At 35.0% G+C, this 22,500-nt stretch overlaps 1 protein-coding gene across 2 annotated transcripts in view; it reads right to left on the bottom strand.

Annotated features, from left to right (window-relative positions):
* ric8a (ric8 guanine nucleotide exchange factor A) overlaps window positions 1–11,248 on the bottom strand; it is a 141,312-nt gene extending 130,064 nt beyond the window's left edge. For both annotated transcript variants that reach the window (XM_035365958.2, XM_035365956.2), the window contains exon 1: window positions 11,111–11,248. In XM_035365958.2, coding sequence (XP_035221849.1) covers window positions 11,111–11,197 — 87 coding nt within the window. In that variant the 5' untranslated portion in view covers window positions 11,198–11,248. The remainder of the gene's footprint in view (window positions 1–11,110) is intronic.
* Window positions 11,249–22,500: the final 11,252 nt, after the last annotated feature.

Below are 22,500 nucleotides of genomic sequence, written 5' to 3' on the forward strand. Positions count from 1 at the left end.
ATTAGATAATTTTAGCCTAGCTTATACCATCCGTTATACATTAAAGTCATATGTGCATGCGTAAATTTATTATGTGCATGTTAAAAGCATATGCACATGCGTAAAGGTATTATGCTCATGTTAAAAGCATATGCGCATGCGTAAATGCATTATCCGTTTACGCATGCACAGAAAGTTTGTAGCTTTGAGGTCCGGATTAAAAACTTTGTACTCCCTTTAACTAACTTGTTATCCTATGTGCATTGTCATCGTATCATGTATATTTGTTCTCTCATGTATGTGTATACTCCTTGCCTTATATGTTATACCTTATTTTTCATTTGCTTTCATGTATGTAATTAATTACCTTTTGCTATACACTGTTGCCATCCTGCTGCATTTGTATCATATGTATTAGTATCATATCTATTGTGTCATACATTTGGACTCTCCTGCAATCACTGGTGTTTCTTTAACTCCGCATTGCCCTACACTTTATCTTCGCTCGATATGGCATATCAGTTACAGTCGTAGTATCAAGTTTTGTTTTATTCTATTCTTCATGAACATACTTACAGATCTATGTGCATGTTACTTATCTCACATGTATGTTATGGCACGCACATGATGCAGAACTTTACAAAATCAAAAATCCGCTATAATATTCGACCAGGGTAGCTCCACGACCGCTCCACACGTGGGTACCTACATGCAATGTACAAATTGCCAGAGCCAACGAATCTGTTCTGATATTTTTAATTCCTCTTCCGATTCAATATTTATAAACAAACGAGTTGAATCTGACCCTGAACTTAGCTTCTTACTCTCTCCCCCCACTCTACCACTCAACGTACAATTGAATATGCTTTCATGCAATACTAAACAGTCTGTTAAACTATGTGTTTTCCCCGTTAAAATGCAGTTCAAATAACCATTCCCAATTAAAATCTATACCTCTGTCACATCACTATCCCAGCTGTCAGGTAAGTCAAATCCTTCTTGGCGGAGCTTGTATATAGTTTCTGCAGATGGCCTGGTTAATGCGTTGGAACATATGGTTTTTGCTTCGATTATTAGAGTGAACCCACTCTTATTTTTAATGTAAGTTTTTTTCCTTTTAAACTCTTGTACTGACAGATTCGAAGATGCAAATATATGAATTCTTAATCTTTCTTTACCAATAGTTGGGAAACTCGCTTTTCTGGAAATAGACTAACAAACATAAGATCTTTCGGACGCTGAGCCGCATAACAACCTAATGTTAAATGTGGAATTATTTCCGACTAGTTGGCCTCTCAATGTTTGATAATAAATCACATCATTAGGAATTTACTTACTCGGTGTTTCGAGGAATATTAAACTAATATTTGTCTCTTTTGCTGCACTCGTAGCATTTTTTATGGATTTATTTTCTAGCACATTTGCCTCACACATGCTGTCTAAATGCGACAATTTGCAAATATTACATTTAACCCATTTCGCCTTACAAAATGGTTTTTTGTGACCTTTTTTTACACAGCACTTGCACTTAAATTGATCGTATAACACTTTGTGTTTCTCTGAAATACTTAAGTCGCAGTCTTTAGAGAGGTGAGATTTAAGACAAAAGTCGCACATATAATGTTCGACTGATGTATTAAATGTCGTCGCTGAAACCATTTTATTTTTAATTGGAGCGGCACTCTTAGGATAGTTGTCAGTATTTCTTTCACTTGATTTCGAAAGTGTTTGTTGATTAAGACCCAGAGTTAACGATTTTTTGCACGCTTCTACTTCTCTCTTTAGAAATAATAATAAATCTGACACTGTTGACTTTGTGCCGACCTTTTGCTCCCTACTAAACTGTAACCCTAAATCTTGCGGTATACACTTATATAAAATAGGAAGTAATAAGTTGCCATAACAATTAAAATTAATATCTAATGTCTCTAAACTTCTTGTTTGAACCGTTTTTTCATCATAGAGTTTTCTTAAACTGGATACATCACTTGAACGACCTACTGGCTCAAAAGCTAGGAGAATGTTAATATGCGCACTAACTAATATTTCTTTTTTCCCAAATCTGTCAGTTAAGATTTCGATGGCCTTTTTATAGTTTTCTCCTATTAATGGCAATTTGCTTATAGCTTTTGCAGCTGAACCGGTGAGTTAAGATCTTAAATAGTTAAATTTCTCAACATCTAGAAGCGTATTGTTTTCGTGAATGGCAGCTTTATACTGAGCCCAAAATTCATTAAATTTACATAAATCGCCACTGAAAGTTTCTAAGGTAATGCGAGGTAATTTAGTATTATAATTAGTTTTGATTTCCGAAACTTGTGTAATTGTTCCGGTTTTACCCACATTTCGAATATATCTATTGACTTTCGATTTACATCTAATGATGGATTCGCTGTATTCTACACAATATTCTACTTCTGTCTCTAATTCCTGAACAGTGCTTTGAGCATTAATAACTTCATCATACAGTCAAAAGTCATTAATCTGGACTCGTCGGGACTTCGGCGATTCCGGATTATCGATTTTTCCGGATTATAGATCATAAGTTTAAATCTGGTAAGATGGCATGCAGAAATTATAAAATTAAAAATATGAAACCATAATTTATGAAATAAAGAACAATTATGATCTAAAGGTATCAAAATTTACAAAAAAAACTTAATATTTATTTGTTTACTTTATTAAACATTTCTTTCAATGTAAGTTGTTTAAGTTGCTTCGTTTTATGTGATAGTACTTTCTCTTTAATTCTATAAACAGACATAATTTCTTCTTCAGTTACAAAGTTCCGCTGTTGAAGTCCTATAATTGCTGTGTCGAGAATACCGACTAATTTGTCAATCGAAATTTTTTCGTTTTCAATAACCTCTGTGTCACTTTCTTCTTTATTGGAAGCGAATTATAATGAAGAGGAATTTCATTTAAATCATATCAAAGATGGAGTACATCGAGATGAAATACTACATTTAGTAAGGAATTATAAGCCAAATAAAATAAAAACATCTGCCCTGAAGATAAGGATAGTGCTGACAGATTAACTTCCAATTCATTGCGTGCCGCGATGTTCCCCCCGGCCGCAGAGCAGCGTGAAATTAATAAACAGATTTTGGAATGGTTAGAGAAACGAAGGATATGCCTTTATCCATTTTTTGCAGGAATTCCACTTTTTGTTTGATGGACATCGAAACATGCTTTCGCTTTGTAGATCCTTTGGCAGCTCCTGAATTGGAAATTCTATTTGACATAATCAAAAGTTCAAGCTTACTTTTATAAAATTGCTCTAATAGTCTGCAAAAAATAATAAGCTGGATCCAATTCGAAGATTAAGGAACAACGCAATCTGCAACATTAACTGAATTAGATAATTTTAGCTTAGCTTATACCATCTGTTATACATTAACCGTGCATGCGTACACGTATTATGCGCATGCGCACACGAATATTCGCAGCCGTAAAGGTCTTGCGCACATGCGTCAACGCGACGCATGCGCAGAAAGTTTGTAGCATTGAGGTCCGGATTATGGGTGTCCGAATTAACGACTTTTGACTGTATTTTAACAAGCTAGTTTCTGTCTCAATTAACACTGAAAGCAATTCCTGCAACATTTCTAGGTTTGGATTTTCGCTTTGCAATTCCTCTTCCAATTTCCTTATTAATTTTGTTACACTTGTACGAACCAAACCTCTAATTTTTCTATTTCTCTCAATAGATTCTTCAAACTCATTTTCAAAGATAAATTGCATGCAGATAAAAATTAAATGACTCACCTTTCGGCCTGATGCTACCAAATCTCTTGTATGTAGAATAACTTACTTAATATTCCATATGTGGCATCAGTGGGTCTTGATATGTTATGGTATCAAATAAAGACACTTTCCTTTAACTAAATCTATTTAATGAAGAGAAGACTACGTACAAGTATTATATACAGATTACAGGATATCTAGTTTATACCACTCTCATCGAACTCTCTCTGGTGAAAACTTAATTAGCTAAACATACAGGCATTACAGCGCCCTCTATCTCTTTTTACTACAAAAGAAGTGGAAATGCAAATTATCTACAGGATATTTAAGATTTCCACTTTCATCTTCCCTTTGAAGACAGGCCCATTACAGCCACAGTGTTATATATATATATAAAACTTATGAAATGCTTTTCAGTATTACCATACATAAAGAATCTTTGGATGGAAATGAAGGGGTAACTGTAGACTGGAAAAAAAGCAAGGAAAGCATTGGTCATGCTTTTAATTATTAAGTGGCAAACTCACTAAACAGACAAAAGACAATATTTTTATTACCTAGAAACTTAAATTTTGAAATTTGAATAAATCACTGAAAAAAGGCATTTTCTTCTTTTTTTTTTTTTTTTTTTTTTTTTTTTTTTTTTTGTTGTTGTTGTTGTTGTTGTTGTTGTTGCGTGTTTAAATGCCAAAATTGCCAAGTGAAAAGTCTTAAGTCTGAAAGAAAATGATAAATTGTTAAAAGATTTTAATGTTGTTTGTCACTGCAGCCAGAAAAAAAAAAAAAAAAACACATCTAAACTGGGAAATCCTCCTCCAAGGAATTATAATTAATGAAGAGTTGATTAAAAAAAATGCAAAAGTCTTCAAGAAGCACAAATTGATAGAAAATTAGGAGACGCTGAAACTGCTTTTCAAAAATGGTTTCAAGCTATAAAACTAAAAAATGTTTCTATATCTTGAACTTTTTTCACTACCTTGTTAAATGGTAGGACAGAATTTTATATTGTCTGTTAGATGGATTGAGATCAGATGGAAGTTGTCAGATGGAAGTTGGAAAAAGAGAAATCCAATATTGTTCATCAGAAAGTGCATGATAAGCAGGAAGATACAGATCATCATGCAGCTGATAAACATGATAAAAGACATTTTAGTTAGAGAAAAGGGTAACCCTTGTATTATCACGAAGTTATTGTTTCATTTATGGTAGCCTGAGTAGTTGAATGTTATGGAAATCCTATTATGACATAATCGGTTGCATAATTGCGGTAAATTCATAATGGCTTGTGGTGTGTGTTGGTTACAAAGTATATTGCTTGTTTTGTGGTTTAGATGGTAAAATGGCCAAATGTGGTAAGATTAATTTGGAAGTTTCTGTATGATTTGGAAAAAAAAAGGGGGGAACGAGCATTACTTAAGTGTAAATGAAAGTTTACTTAGTAGCCATTATAACATATACTGTTTGTAGGAAGGAAATGCATATGGTCGAACGTTGAAAATGCGTACAGTCGAACGTCATTACGGAGAATATTATTTACTCTTATTTTTTTAATTTATGTGACAATGCCAGTATGCAGATTCTAGTTCATATAATTTTAGGAAGTTTTTGGATGCTGTTAAGGAATTTTGTTTGACTGAAGACGTGTTAATTCGTAAATAAGGTAAGTGGATACTTCCTTCGCATAGTACAAGGATGAATTTTCTTTTTTTTTATTTTTTTTTTTCATTCTTTGATTTAAAGTGTAGTTTATTGAGACTATATATTTTTTTGTTGGCTGCTCCTTTGACTTTTTTAGTGAATATAGTTTGATGTGTACATGGACAAAGTCAAGGGAGTGCACAAAGCATAGTTTGTGCGATTCTCTGATTTTTTTTTTAATTGGAAATAGGTTCATGTGTACATGGATAAAGTCAAGGGAGTATGCAATTCCACTTTTGTGCAATTCTGGGATTTTTTTTAAGAGGAAATAGGTCAATGTGCGATTCTCTGATTTTTTTTTTAATTGGAAATAGGTTCATGTGTACATGGATAAAGTCAAGGGAGTATGCAATGCCACTTTTGTGCAATTCTGGGATTTTTTTTAAGAGGAAATAGGTCAATGTGTACATGGATACCGAGGTTGTGCAATTCTTTGTCTTGTTATTTTGGCTTTGTGTATCGGCAATTTTTGCGCAAGCCAAAATAATAAGACAAAAAATTGCACAAACTCAGTATCCACGTACCGCGAAAAATTTCCAGGGGGTACCCGTAAATATACTTTTACCGACATTTTACTTGGGCTTCTAAATTATTACACAACACAAAATTTATAAAACAGATGGATACTTACGTATTAACACAACCAGGCCAAAATTTGCATAAATCGCCAAATTTGGCGACTCTACTTACGACAACCCTACGTGTTATACGTAGTTTTTCGTAAAGAAATTATTTTTCTTACTGGTTAGATTGAATGCCCTGAAATACTTTAACTATGGGTATTTGGGATCTGCCTGCAAGTCAAAAAGATGCTGTTGAATTGTTGCAGGGATATGGAATTATACCGAACGAACGTACTTGTAAAAATTCTCATAAAATGAAACTGTATTTTGGAAAGCAAATCTTCTGGAAATGTAATGTCGAAAAGTGCAATCAACATTTGGGTGTGAGAGCCGGAAATTGGTTTGAAGGTAGCCGAATTTCATTTGTGACAGCGGTGCGCTTCATTTATTGTTGGTGTAAAGAGTTAACCTCAATTAAATTTTGTGCAGAAGAGATGGGAATTGCTGACAAAACTGTTATAGACAAGCTCAAGCTGTTAATGGCGAAGACGGTTTTCAATCAGTGCTAAAAGCAATAGCCAAAAGATTTCCGCCGAAAAAATAATTCTGCAACTTATTCAAATTCGAAACCGGAATGGTTTAATTGCTATTTTATATTTTAAAACAAAATAATATAAAAAACTGTATTAAAAATTATCTGTAATTAATAAATGTACATTTTCTTTCTATTCATACTTTTTTACTCAAACTTACAAATCGCGCCAACCTGGTTGCGATAATACGTAAGTACCAACAGATGAAACTAGATTTGGCTAATCTTTGGAATATGGTAACAGGTAGTTTGGCGACATTTTGGTAAGGCGATAAAGGTTACTAGCTAGGACTTTAGCAGTGTACATGGATAAAGTCAAGAGTGTGCGCAATGCCATTTTTGTGCAATTCTGGGATGTTTTTTTAAGTGAAAATAGGTCGACGTGTACATGGATACCGTGTATGTGCAATTCTTAAAAACGTGGCAAGCAGTTGGCGATTCTGCACTTTCTCCCAATTTTGCACCTAATCTTCGTTATGATTAAGCACTTTTGTTCCATAAAAGTTCTAGCATCAGCGTAATTCGGCTAGCAGATTGTTGGGGGAAAATGTTGAGTAAAAAAGAAAAGTGCCTTTACTTCGTGAAAACAAAATGGCGTCCAAAAAAAAACTAGCAGGTTGCTGTAGCAGAGTTGGTCGCCAAATTTTCGCCAAGTTACCATAATCCGAAGATTAACCCTGGATTTCATTACAAAACATTACCAAAATACACGTGATTATTTAAAACTGAAACAGTAGTTGGTTTAAAAAACTGGAATCATAAATAACTGTATTATTAACGTGCAATATGGACCCAACAATTTAGAACACAGCACTAGTTATTAACAATAGTAGAAATCTTCATATTTGAAAGGAGATATGAATTTACTTTTAACTTTACATAGCAACAAGAACTCATGAAAGGCAAACAGTATCTTTATCCATTTCCTTTTTGAAATGGGACAGAACTGCAAAATAAAAAAAAACAGCTTTACCGATCAGATAACTGTGAGGTACACAGCCCTGTAACGTCTTCCTGAAAAACATCTATTCACAAAAAACATCTATTCACAAAAAACATCTCTTCCTTCATATGCAACTTCAATCTTTAAATATTATAAATATATAAAATTATAAAAGCTTTAAAATGTCATTACAGAAGAGACATTTGGGGTATTATTAAAGCTTTCGGCTGATCTTTGGAATATGGTAACTGGTAGTTTGTCAACATTTTGGAGGCGATAAAGGTTACTACCTAGGACTTTGGTTATAATGTGAGAAGTACCGAGTTCCGATTATGCATTATTTTGTGTGAGGGAAATGAGAGATTATGAGATATGTCATGTGACATTAATGGACGAATTACAGTTCTTTAATCGGAAAAGGGGGGAAATCGGGAAAAAATCTGGAAATTTTGTATTTAACTTTATTCTGTGTTGTGTGAAACAGTGTTGGCTAATTTTTGGATCCCATGGCACTAACTAAAGTGAATTCGAAATGGGTATTTAGTGGGATTGAAAGTGGTAGTAATAAGTGTTTTTTTAAGGTTGTGCGAGATAGAAGTAAAGATGTTTTATTAAGTTATTTATTTTACCTGGTACCTTGCTGTGAACTATAAGCATGATTTTAAAGATCCTGAAACAGGCGCACATACGCTTGCTTTTTATTTAGCAGAGGAAATAAGAAAAGTTTATTGGCCACATAATCAAGATTCTGAAGAAGATTAGGTAAGTTAGTATTTTTAATTATTTGAGGATATTATTTTTATGCATTGTTCTAAATGTAAGGAGTCAATAAAATAATATGGTATTATTGGAAAATTGTTATGAGCAATGATTTTTATATTTTAAGTAGTGTTTTTGAATTTAATTATATTTTAATTAAATGATAGTTATTTTGTGAATTATATGTTTGTAGGAATTTGGTATACGTTTCAGTGGAAGTAAATGTGCATGGAAATAATTTAAATATTTGACACTAAGTATTTGTAACCATTTGTAATGTTTGCGGTATGAATTCGTTGGTGACGTTTATAATATAATAGATAATTTGGAGGTAAAAGTTTTTGGATATTTTATTTATTTTATATGTGGAAATGTTCATCTTTGGAAAGGGTATATACTTTTTCACGATCAGGTAATTTCATATGTGTTCTTTTTACCGGATTTAAAGATTCACAAAATTTTCATGCATTTTCGTGAAATTTTTCTAATTTATGAGGAAAAAAGCAGTGTACATGGATATAGTGAAAAGTGCGCGCAATGCCATTTTGTGCAATTCTGGGATTTTTTTTAAGTAAAAATAAGTCGACGTGTACATGGTTTAGTGATATTTATATTAAATTATAGTTATTTTGTGAATTTTATGTTTGTAGGAATTTGGTATACGTTTCAGTTGAAGTAAACGTGCATGGAAATAATTTAAATATTTAACACTAAGTATTTGTAACCATTTGTAATGTTTGCGGTATGAATTCGTTGGTGACGTTTATAATATAATAGATAATTTAGAGATAAAAGTTTTTGGATATTTTATTTATTTTATACGTGGAAATGTTCATCCTTGGAAGAGATCAGGTAATTTTATATATGTGCTTTTTACCGAGTTTAAAAATTCACAGAATGTTTTTGCATTTTCGTGCAAATTTTTGTAATTTATGAGAAAATAGCAGTGTAGATGGATAAAGTTAAGTGTGTGTGCAATGCCATTTTTGTGCAATTCTGGGGTGTTTTTTTAAGTAAAAATAAGTCGACGTGTAAATGGTTTATGTGTATGTGCTATTCTGAAAAACGCGCAAGGAGTTTGCGATTGTGCACTTTTTCCCAATTTTGCAGTTAATATTTGTCATGATTAAGCAGTTTTGTTACATAAAATTTCTAGCATAAGTGTAATTCGGCTAGTAGATTGTTGGAAAAAGTGTTCAGTAAATAAAAAGAAAAGAAACATGTCTTTACTTCGTGAAGACAAAATGACGGCGAAAAAAAAATAGAGGGTTGCTGCAGCAGAGTTGGTCCCCAAATTTTCGCCAAAAAATTGCCAAGTTACCATAATCCAAAGATCAACCACCAAGCTTTCAAGTATAAGAGAAAAAATTTTGGGGAAATAATGAACAGAATTTAATTTTGAGGAAAAGAAGTGGTCTTGTGACTTGGAAGGATATAAATATATCAATATCTCTGCTAGAGGCCATGAATATAATCAATCGAGGGGGTTCATCTCTTAAAAATTCTTTTCAAAAAGGCGATTTTTATGTAGAAAAAGCAACTTAGCTGATTGAACATACTATTTAATATAATTAAATTCAGGTTGAGAGAAAAGCATGATGTTAAGCATATGTAAGTAATGATGAGAATAAACTCAATAGCACAACAGCCCTTAGTGAGCCATGGATTGCAGTGTCCTGATGTCAGCTTTCTTGATCGTGGGCCCCAGGTTGCATGAGCATATATCCTGGACAAGTGGTCAGCTTGTTGCAAAATCCATGGCGTTTAGTCCCCAAGTGAATTTGGTATTTATTTTATCGACCCACTCAAGAGACGAAAGGCAGAGTCAATCTTGCCTAGCACGGGTATCGAACCCAAGACCTATGGTGCTGCACAAAACATTACCAAAATATATATAATTATTTAAAAATCATACGGCAGAACAGACATGTTCAGCACAACCCGATAACCTCCCAGAGGTGGGAGTTCTGCCCCCTTGCACCACTAAGCCTCCCAGAGATTAGCATAAAAAAACTAAAATGTTAGCACTGAAATATATTTTTAATTAATTCTATTACTATAAAAGGGTTTTTAAAAACTTGTACACTTTTATCTAGGGGAAATGTGCAGAATCACCCACAGCTTAGAACATTTTTAAGAACTGCATATACTCGGTATCCATGCACACATCGACTTATTTTCACTTAAAAAAAAAATCCAAGAATTGCACAAAAATAGCATTGAGCACTCCCTTGACCTTACCCATGTACACATCGACCTATTTTCACTTAAAAAAGTCAAAAGAAAATTGATAAAAATCCAATTCTTCTTACTCTTGTAAAAAGCGCCAAACAAATAAGTGGACGATTCTGCACTTTACCGGAATTATGATCGCCATTGTTAATGGTGTTTACATTTACCGGGTTCTTTGCGGAAGTGCTTCCCAGAAATGTTATCAAAACAAATAAATAAATAGAGGTTTTTTTTTATTTGATTCCTGTAACATCAAAAATGCGTCATTATTTCATGAATCCCTATTTTACATTTTTAATTTTATAATTTCTACATGTCATCTTATTAAAGTGATGATCCGGTATCATCGAAGTTCCGACATACGCGGATCTCCGACTTTATTCTATTACTTTTCTACATCACTATGCATATCTTCATTCGGATACAATTAAGTGATTGAAATTACATATATAAAGCGGACAATCGGCTTAAAAATATGTTAACATATTTTATAATCCTTAAGCACAGCAACGCATACGGTACCGTAAACATATAAAATTTTATACACTAAATATACATAGCAATGAAAAATAAACAGAAGTTAGTACGAAATTTCACCTGCTTATTAAATTCCAATAAAATTTCCATAGCTTCCTTATCATCAGAAGTTTCTAACTTCTTCAAGACGGACTCGTCCATTTTCATTTTCTTAATGGATGAAATGTCAAATACCGATAACGATTAACCGTATCAAAAGCTTTTATTAAATTCTAGTCAATGCTTCCGTTTATAAGAGATTTAGTCGTGTCTACTAAAATACTTTTAAGCTTCTTTCTCATTAAATAAAAAGCCCAGACTTCTTAAGACTCATTTAGAAATGAACAAAGGCAAATGCTTGATCGAACAAATTCGATTTTCTTGAAAGGATTTCTAAATTCGCTGTTAGTCTATTCCCATGTAGCTTTCAAACATAATGGGATTCATTTATGTTTCTAGTTACCTGAAAACAGGTAAAAGTCCTAAATATCCTGAATTAAATAATAATACAGCAATATGTGCACCTAAAAGCAATGTATTCAGTCGGAGAAAAGTTTCTTTAGATAAAATAGTCCACAAAAGTTTATTAAAACACTCATTATTTTTCTGTGTCTCCCCATGTAGGCATTTTTATCCAACAAATTCTTCTCACACAATGAAGGATATGTTGCTTTTACAGTTTTACAGCTTTTATATTGTTTAATAATTAGAAAATAGCTGTTTATACTTATTGTTTACATTTTTATGTCCCTTTAAATACCAACTTCCGTCATACGAAACTTCACTTCCGGTTTATAATTTATAACATAACTTTGCTTCTAGGATTGTAAAACATTCCGAGCTCGGCCTACTTATCATGAACAACATTCTACAAATTAGAATATCCACTTAGTTTTCGCCTCTCATAGTCTATGGCTTTAGTTTGCTAGTTTTTCTCAACTTGGATGTCCTGCAGTCATTTTCCTCTTCTCAATTCCAATCCTCTTACTACCCAATCCTGACATTTCACCGTCATGCGTCCTTTGGGCCAATGTGTCAAAAGTCGGACACATTGGGTAAAAACAGCAATATCTCCGGCAAAAGTGATGATGAATCAATGAATGAATGAATTCCGAGCTGGGACAGCGTTCGAGCTAGACGTCTTATCGCTTCGCTGTCCGTGTCCTTGACGTTGCTACCATCCCGTTTCTGAACTGAGTTCATCGACCTCGCCTGAACGAGCTTTGTATTGCCTTTCGCTTTCGCCTCGCAAAAGTGTCGTCTTACCTCCACTGCTGCATCTTGTTACTTGATATCTTGTTACTGAACAAATAAATATATTAATTACTGAAGCAACGCCGTATTTGTATGATGTAACCGTTGCTCAGCAATGTAAGAAATTGTTTTAAGATGAGAATTCGGAGAAGCGTTGCGATCACCGACACAGGAGGTCTCACTTTTGTAGCGCTCCGGAAAATACGTAAATTTTTGAATAAATTCACATCTTCTGGAGTAAATATACTGTTTTCCTTTTCAGGATTGTCTTTTGTGCGGTAGGGAAGTTTTTACCCCGATTATTGTTGGCTGTTATACCTTACAACAGTGGATTTCATAGATCTGGAGTGATATTGAAACCAAGGTCGAGTATTTAGGCATTTAGGTCTGTTTCACCTCAGGTATACAACTGCTGTGAGTTTTGATCTGTGCAAATCTGTTCCGCCTATAAAGGCCATTCACGGTATGTAGATTATTAAGGTGCTACTGCACCTCGGCCGGGGGCGAGACATTAAAACAAGGCGCAATCAATCCGTGGCAAAGTCAAGCATTACATACGAAAATTAAGAAATTAGTACTTAGAAAATAAAATCATCAACGGTGAATTAAGGTGAATTACGGTAGTCTGAAGTATTCGGCCTATCGGCCTTTACTCGAAAAATTAGTATCCCTACTGGGCAGTCTTAGTGAAAATCTTAAACAGTACAATTTGTACAGTCGGTCACAAAAGAATTTGAACACCGGTACCCATTCAGAAAATTTACTTTTCCGTTGAGAAACAAAATGGTGGCTCGTGTCAATCTTGGTTCGATCAGAACACCAAAGGATGCCTGATGTCCATCCTGTCAAGGTGTCGAGAGAGAGAGAGAGAGAGACCACGAGCTATCTGAGTGAGCTGGGAAACAACATAACTGCTCAAGCGATCCAGGTTTGCAAGCAGAGAAAAACGCAAACCGTGGCTGCCGCCCGACTTGGTTGGCGAAAAGCGAAAAAGCAAAAGGGTCTCAAGAGTTTATCTTAGTTGGATGGGAAAACAAAAGGATGGCTCACGTCAAATTTGTCTAGGTGTAGGAAAAAATACATCTATCTGAGTGAGCTGGGAAACAAAATGACTGCTCAAGTGATCCAGGTTTGTACTCAAAGAGAATAAAAACAAACGGTCGCTACGCCCCGTCTCGGTTCAAGCAGAGAGAAAAAGAACATAATCGTCTCACTCATCCATCTTAGTTGGATGAGAAAAACAAAAGGATGGCTGATGTCAAATTTGGCTAGGTGTAGGAAAAAATACAACATGACCTATCTGAGTGAGCTGGGAAACAAAATGACTGCTCAAATGATCCATGTTTGCGCTCAGAGGAAAAACAAACCGCGAAGAGAGAAAGAACACAATAGTCTCACTCATCCATCTTAGTTGGATTAGAAAAAACAAAACGATGGCTCACGTCAAATTTGGCTAGGTGTAGAAAAATACAACACGACCTATCTGAGTGAGCTGGGAAACAAAATAGTTGCTCAAGTGATCCAGGTTTGCGCTCAGAGGAAAAAATAAAAAAACACAAAAGGTCGCTATGCCCCCCCGTCTCGGTTCGTGAAGAGAGAAAGAAGAACACAATGGTCTCATTCATCCATCTTAGTTCGATGGGAAAGTAAAAGGGTGGCTCACGTGAAATTTTCTAGGTGTAGGGGAAAAAATACAACATGACCTATCTGGGTGAGATGGGAAATAAAATGACTGATCAAACGGTGACTGCGTTCCATCTTGGCTCGCGTAGAGAGAAAGAACACAATAGTCTCCTCAGAAAGTCTTCACTGGATGGGAAACAAAATAGCTGCTCCCACCATCAGGATTTGAAATGAAAAAAAAAATAAAAGGGTGGTTCTCAAACTATCGAGGTTTAAGAGCACGAAAGGGTTCGAGTTGAATGAGCTTTCGTGAGACTAGAGAAAAAAAAATAGTTTAGCTTATTCATCAACATGTCCCGTTCATGACATCTTACACTTCTTTGACAAATTGCTTCTAATATGAAAAAAAGAAAATATCCAGCTCGTGTAAAGTTTAGAAATGGCAAAACATTCCAAAATAATTCCTTTTCTTGAGAAAGCATATCCTGTGTCCAGATGAGGTAGAGGTAGAGGTAGAGAGAGAAAGCATGCTGCATCTTCGAGAGCCAGCACTGTTCTGAACAGAAACGTGGAATGTTTTTATAGATAAGTGAGGAAGTGAAAGTGAAAGTGAAAAAACGAAATCGGATCGACTGGGAAAAAATTTTCAGAGCTCAGGAAAACATTCTGAGTGGCTAAGTCAAAAAAAAAACTTTTTGTTAATTTTTATTATGTTTTTAGACATAATAAAAATTAATAGAATTCCAAGAAAAACAATAAGCTATGGTCTATTTTTAGAAAGGATGAGACATCATTCCCAGACAAAAGGGTGAGATCGTTAATTTTTATTATGTCTAAAGACATAATAAAAATTAACAAAAAGGTTTTTTTTTTTTTTTACAACTTAGCCACTCAGAAATTTTTTCTGAGCTCTGAAAATTTTTTCCCAGCCGATCCGATTTCGTTTTTTGACTTTCACTTTCATTTCCTCACTTATCTATAAAAACATTCCGTGTTTCAGTGCAAATTCGTGCTGGCTGTTGAAGAGGCAACAGATCTTTCTCTCTCTACTCAATCTGGATCCAGGATGCTCTTCAGAGGAAATTCTTTTTAGGAAATTGTTGACAACTTCTGAACCTTAGATGAATTGGATGTCCATTGCTCGCTTATTTATAAAAGCATTCCGCGTTTTAATGCAGATCCGTGCTGGCTATTGAAGAGACGACACGTCTCTACTCAATCTGGACCCATGATGTTTTTTAAGAGGAAATTCTTTTAGGAATTCACATGTCTCTCTCTCTACTCAATCTGAACCCAGGATGCTCTTCAGAGGAAATTCTTTTTTAGGAATTGTTGACAACTTCTGTACCTTAGATGAGTTGAATGTTCATTGCTCGTTTATTTATAAAAGTATTCCGCGTTTTAATGCAGATCCGTGCTGGCTGTTGAAGTGACGACACGTTTCTACTCAATCTGGACCCAGGATGCTCTTCAGAGGAAATTCTTTTTAGGAATTGTTGACAACTTCTGAACCTTAGATGAGTTGGATGTCCATTGCTCGTTTATTTATAAAAGCATTCCGCGTTTCAATGCAGATCCATGCTGGTTGTTGAAAAGACGACACGTCCCTACTCAATCTGGACCCATGATGTTTTTTAAGAGGAAATTCTTTTAGGAATTGTTGACAACTTCTGAACCTTTGATGAGTTGGATGTTTCTTTTCGTATTTCGAAGCACTTTGTTAAAAAAGGAGATTCCAATGGAATTGTTTAAGGATGTCGTCTATTGAAATTGAAAAACAAAAAAAGGAAATATCATTTGCGTCCTGAGAGTTTTAAGATGAGAATGCTTTTCCGAAATTTATTCCTGTTTTCGTCTGGATAGACATGGTCTTCATGAAGGGTAAGTCTTTTACAAATATTTTTACTCAAACTATTCTTTTAAACATTGTCTAATAGAGCATTGTAAAAAATGTAATATATTTATAAAAAAAACAATTTTTTGTTCCTAATGTTATTGTCATACCGGGCATAATTCATATGTTTCACTATACTCTTTAGATCTGATTCTCCCTTCTTAAATAGGAGTGTAGAAAATATCTGTATGTCGAGAGAGTTGAAAGGATTTTCCCGGGCCCCCGTTAAACGCATGATTATTTTAAAAAACATATGTATGATGTTTAGTTTGTTCTCTTTTGGATATTTTTTCCAACATATCGTGGGGCAAAAGGATTTCTGTTCGGCTGCTCCCCCTCTTTACGCTGTGATTTCAAAACTGTCCTCTTAAAGCCCTTCACGGATCAGCAACGAGAATCTAAAGCAAAATGCTTCTATTGATTACCTATTTCTAAAGGATCCCAGAGACATTTTTTGAGATTGATTTTTATTTTCTAAGGTCAGAGGAAAAAACAAATCTCTCACAGATAATTTATTCTTTTTGAACTCCCTGAAACAGCTCTCAAGTGAAACTGTCTGGACTCAAATACTTTCCGTTCTACAGGACCCTCCGTTTAGGCTGACCATTGAGGTGTGAAGGGTGACCATTGAGGTGTGAAGGCAGTTTGTGATATTTATTTCCATTTCCACGACAGACAACACTCTTGTGATTTAGAGAGGTATGAGAGACAAGCTAGAGGATTTTTTTTCCGTTAACATTGTGAAAGGGATCGAGTTGGCTGGGAAAAATTTCTCAGAGCTCAGAAAATAATTCTGAGTCAGTCCCGAGAGCTGACATTGCTTTAGGTTGAAAAATGCTTTTTGGAAATCTATTCCTGCTTTCATCTGGATAGAAATGATTTTCACGAAAAGCATATCCCATTTTTCATTTCTCAAGTCGTTGTTTAAAGTATGCTTCTAAACATTTCCGAGTGAAATATTGTCAGATTTTCTGTTTCAACCCTCCCTCTTTAAACACACCAGAAAGATCATGTTGAGAGATCTTGTTCTAGTTTTCTCAAATCACCCTGGTATGGCTAAAACGAAACTCGGAAGGCTGTCAATAAAAAAAAACATTTTTCAGATTTGCTTTCAAAAGCTACGCAAAAAAAACTACGAGGATTCAAAAGAGCGATGAAAATTTCCTAGAAGGGGGGCAGAAAATAGATATCCAGGTGAGTCCACAGCAGGAACTGCAGGGAAGTGAAACGGGAAAGGCTTCCATAGATAACAGAGAGTCCATTCTTAAAAATAGAGGGATGTCTCGTCGATCAAGTTGGTTGGGGAAAAATAATTTTCTAACAGCTGCGAGAAAATGTTCCCATACCTTCATAGAAGCTTTTTTCTAGGAGGGAGTGAAATGAAACGGGAAAAGTGTAGAAGGAATCTCTCTGGATACCCATTCTTTCCAGATCAGGGAAACACGTGTGTCCCGATGCGTCCACAGCAGAGATTGAACTGCAGCTAAACGCGGAATACTTCATTCAATAATGGAAAGTCTATTCTTTAAAAAAAAATAGGGTGATGCCTCCTCAATCGAATCGGCTGGGAAACATTTCTCAGAGCTCAGAAGAAAATTCTGAGTCAGTCCCGAGAGCTGACATTGCTCTAGGTTAAAAATGGTTTTCTCAGATCACCCTGGTATAGCTAAAGCGAAACTCGCAAGACTGTCAACAAAAAAAAAAAAAAAAAAAAAAAAAAAAATTCAGGTTTGCTTTCAAAAGCTACGAGAATCCAAAAGAGCAATGGGAATTTCCAGAAGGGGAGGGGCAGAAAATAGATATCCAGGTGAGTCCACAGCACGCACTGCACGAAAGGGAAACGGGAAAGACTTCCATAGATATAACAGAGAGTCCATTCTTAAAGAATAGAGGATGTCTCCTCGATCGAGTCGGCTGTATCCAGGTGAGTCCACAGCACGCACTGCACGGAAGGGAAACGGGAAAGACTTCCATAGATCAGAGAGTCCATTCTTAAAAAAATAGAGGATGTCTCATTGATCGAGTCGGCTGGGGAAAAAAACATTCCTAACAGCTGAGAAAAATGTTCCCATACCTTCATAATGGATCTTTTCCAGGAAAAAGCAGTGTGTATCCAGGTCGAATCCACAGCACAGACTGATTGGAAGGCGAAACGCACAGACTGATTGGAAACGAAATACGAAAAAGAAACATCCAGCTCATCTTAATTTCCGAAATGGTAAGAGATTCTCAAAGATCGTGGCTTCCAGATTTAGGTAGAGAGAGAGAGACATGTTGCATCTCCAACAGCCCACTCTGTTCTGAACAAAAATGAGTAATGCTTTTATAGAAAAGAGAAGAATTGAAAGTGAAAGTGAAAAAACGAAATCGGATCGGCTGGGAAAAAATTTCTGAGAGCTGGAAAAAATTTCTCTGGCTCAGATTTAAAAAAAAAAAACTTTTTGTTAATTTTTATGATGTCTTTAGACATCATAAAAATTAACTTTAATTAAATAATTTTTATGATTAATTTTTATAATTTATTTTTGATTAACTTTAAAATTAACTACATACCCTTTTTGTTTAGAATGATGTCTCATTCTTTCTAAAAATAGATACTCATCCTTTCTAAAAATAGAATTCCAAGAAAAACAATGAGCTATTTTTAGAAAGGATGAGACATCATTCCCAGACAAAAGGGCAAGATCTTTAAATTTAATGATGTCTGAAGACATCATTAAAATTAACAAAAAGTTTTTTTTAATAACTCAGCCAGCCGGAATTTTTTTCCAACCCTCAGAAATTTTTTCCCAGCCGACTTGATTTTCGATTGGCAAGACAATACAAAATTCTTTCTAGAAAGAATTCACACTTAACTATTTAAACCACTCGCGTTTCGACTTCCAATCAGTCTGTGCTGGGGATTCGACCTAGATACACGCTACTCTGTCCTGAAAAAAAAAAGCTTCTGTGGAGGTATGGGAACATTGCTTCTTCTTGGGAGGTGTTTTCACTGGACGGATGGCTCTCTTTCTCTACCTTAGATGAGCTGAATGTTTCTTTTTCGTATTTCGAAGTTATTTATTGATCAAAGAAGGAGATTCCAATGAAATGACTTAGCAATTTTGAAAATGTTACCCTTTGAATATTTTTGGGGAGGGGGAACCTCTATCCTTTGAGTCGGTACTAGAACGCCCCGAGTGCCGACTTCCCTCAAGTGATTTTCGTTCGACAGATCTCATTTTTTTCCTCCGTTTGAGAGCTACGAGTCCAAATTTTTTACAATTCGCTTATACAGCTACGAGGAAATTGGGCAATGTTGATCTGAAGCGGAATGTCTGTATACATCACGCTGAGAGACCTATTTCTAAAGGATCTCAGAGAAAAAAATTCAAATGTGTCGTCTAAAGCAGGCTCATGTTGAGAAAGATGAGAGATCGAACAACAACTCTCCATTGTGTTTAGTGGACGATCCGTTATTCACCCGTAGACAAATAGGAATGCTCTAAACTTTCTTCTACCTCAACGGTGTTATTTGAAATGAATAGGACAAACAAATCGTCACTAAGAGACCTATTTCTAAAGGATCTCAGAGAAAAAAATTGAAACGTGTCGTCTAAAGCAGGCTCATGTTGAGAGAAATAGAATTCCAAGAAAAACAATGAGCTATTTTTAGAAAGGATGAGACGTCATTCTCTGACAAAAGGGGAAGATCGTTAATTTTAATGATGTCAAAAGACATCATTAAAATTAACAAAAAGTTTTTTTTTAGGAGAAAGTTTAGAGTATTCCTGTTTGTCTACGGGTGAACAACGGGTCGCCCACTAAACACAATGGAGAGCTGTTGTTCGATCTCTCAACATGAGCCTGCTTTAGACGACACGTTTCAATTTTTTTCTCTGAGATCCTTTAGAAATAGGTCTCTTAGTGACGATTTGTTTGTCCTATTCATTTCAAATAACACCGTTGAGGTAGAAGAAAGTTTAGAGCATTCCTATTTGTCTACGGGTGAATAACGGATCGTCCACTAAACACAATGGAGAGTTGTTGTTCGATCTCTCATCTTTCTCAACATGAGCCTGCTTTAGACGACACATTTGAATTTTTTTCTCTGAGATCCTTTAGAAATAGGTCTCTCAGCGTGATGTATACAGACATTCCGCTTCAGATCAACATTGCCCAATTTCCTCGTAGCTGTATAAGCGAATTGTAAAAAATTTGGACTCGTAGCTCTCAAACGGAGGAAAAAAATAAGATCTGTCGAACGAAAATCACTTGAGGGAAGTCGGCACTCGGGGCGTTCTAGTATCGACTCAAAGGATAGAGGTTCCCCCTCCCCAAAAATATTCAAAGGGTAACATTTTCAAAATTGCTAAGTCATTTCATTGGAATCTCCTTCTTTGATCAATAAATAACTTCGAAATACGAAAAAGAAACATTCAGCTCATCTAAGGTAGAGAAAGAGAGCCATCCGTCCAGTGAAAACACCTCCCAAGAAGAAGCAATGTTCCCATACCTCCACAGAAGCTTTTTTCCAGGAGAGAGTAGCGTGTATATAGGTCGAATCCCCAGCAGAGACTGATTGGAAGTCGAAACGCGAGTGCTTTAAATAGATAAGTGTGAATTCTTTCTAGAAAGAATTTTATATTGTCTTGCCAATCGAAAATCAAGTCGGCTGGGAAAAAATTTCTGAGGGTTGGAAAAAAATTCCGGCTGGCTGAGTTATTAAAAAAAACTTTTTGTTAATTTTAATGATGTCTTCAGACATCATTAAATTTAAAGATCTTGCCCTTTTGTCTGGGAATGATGTCTCATCCTTTCTAAAAATAGCTCATTGTTTTACTTGGAATTCTATTTTTAGATTTTAGATACACAGACTATAGAGTGACATAAGGACTATAAGGAGACACAGACTATAAATGTCTGTGTCTCCTTGCAAATTGTTGTTACCAAATATTATTGTCGAGTATTATATGTAAAGAAATTAAATAATGAAGAATCTGCATGAACATATGTATGTTTCTCGCACTGTGACAAAAACGACAGTATCTTTAGCCATCAAATTTTGAATAATGTAATCCTCCACCCGAACATGGGCATCTGGACGGCCGAATTTCGAATTTGTTTTAATCTATTACATATTTTGTAAAACTTTAGCAAATTTTTGATTAACTCGACGAGTTCAGAGCGACCACTGTACAGAAAATAACAGTTTTATCTCCAGTGCGGAAATTCTAAAGATATGCTGTTTTCAAATGTATGTGGTTTACGGGCGAAGAACATGATATTCAATAAATATAGGTAACACACAAAACTTTAAAAAAGAGTGCTTCTAGATATTATTTTATCTTTTTTTTTCGTTCATTACCCTCAGAAAATTATATGCTCCGAATTTTATGAATTATTAAAATAACTAATCCATTTAATGTTAATAATTTAATGATCATATAATCAAATAAATATGATCGTTTTGTAATGTTATTATAGTTTGGAAAATCACTGCCTGAAAATGTTCATTAAATTTAAAGAAAAAAATATCAGATCTTGCTTAAATTTACCTTATTTATTTCAAAGCATCGCGTACTATAAATCTTATTTAATCTCACTTTATTTTTACGCAAAATTAAGTTCATAAATTTTGTGCTTAAAGTTTTCACCGTTTTACCAAAGTAAAGATGTCTGTACAAGAATTATGCGTGAAAAAAATGCGCGAAATGCAGTAAAAAGTGCTTTAATGAGATATATTAAATCCTATTTGGAAAAAACTATGGCTTTCATAATCTGATCACTATACAACGTATCACATTTAATAATTAAAAAGAGTTATGTGATACAAACGCCATAGTTTTCAGTGTTAAAGTAAACCAAATCGTCCCTACTCTTTCTTGCGGACATGGAGGTGACGCGCGCCCCGCCCACTGGGTTCGTCTATGTCTTATAAGGTCCATGCATGTAACAAGTACAAATTACCTTATTTACGCCCTTCCACTACTTACGCCCGCTCATTATTACGACCTTCTCTATCGGAATTTATTTTATACAAATTTCTTTTTTCTTCCCCCCCCCCCTTCATAACTTACCTTGAAGTATGTTACCAATCGCTTCAGGTGCCGATGACCTGTAAAAGTTCATAAGGGAATATCGTCGTCTCATACACTATTTTAAATCCGATGAAGGCGTAGCCACTTTTTAGGAGGAGGGCCTGTTTCTTTTTTTAGTATTTCTCGTTACTGACAAGTCTTCAATTTACCGCTTGCTTATTTACTTATTTTTCCTTCCTCTTACCTTACGTTTTAAAATACTTTTAATCAACATGAATTAGTTTTTAAGAGGTTTTTCTTTCTCCCATGAAGGCGCGGCTACCTATGATGGGCGGGGCCCCCTACCAAGTTCGTAAATCTCGATATTGTTACAGCATCTGCTGATGCCCTTTCATTAATCTTACTCTGTTCTTTCATTCAAGGTACAACTAGCTGATATCACTATAATTACTTACAGGTTCTTGATTGCTGCAATACAAAGTGCTGAAACAGCTTTAACGACTCAGAAACCAGTCATACTAATTTATCCTTCAAACGACGACCGGGGATCTCAAAGTGAGAAACAGGTAAGGTTATCTTTATATTAGCATGCCTTGTCTTCCCAGTGGTGTTCAAAATGATATGATATATTATATACCTTATATGTTACAAAACTAAATCTTCTTTATATGCTCATTTAC

Source organism: Stegodyphus dumicola, chromosome 12, assembly GCF_044657685.1.
Source record: "Stegodyphus dumicola isolate Sdum_Otavi_A_Nest chromosome 12, ASM4465768v1".
NCBI classification, from domain to species: domain Eukaryota; kingdom Metazoa; phylum Arthropoda; class Arachnida; order Araneae; family Eresidae; genus Stegodyphus; species Stegodyphus dumicola.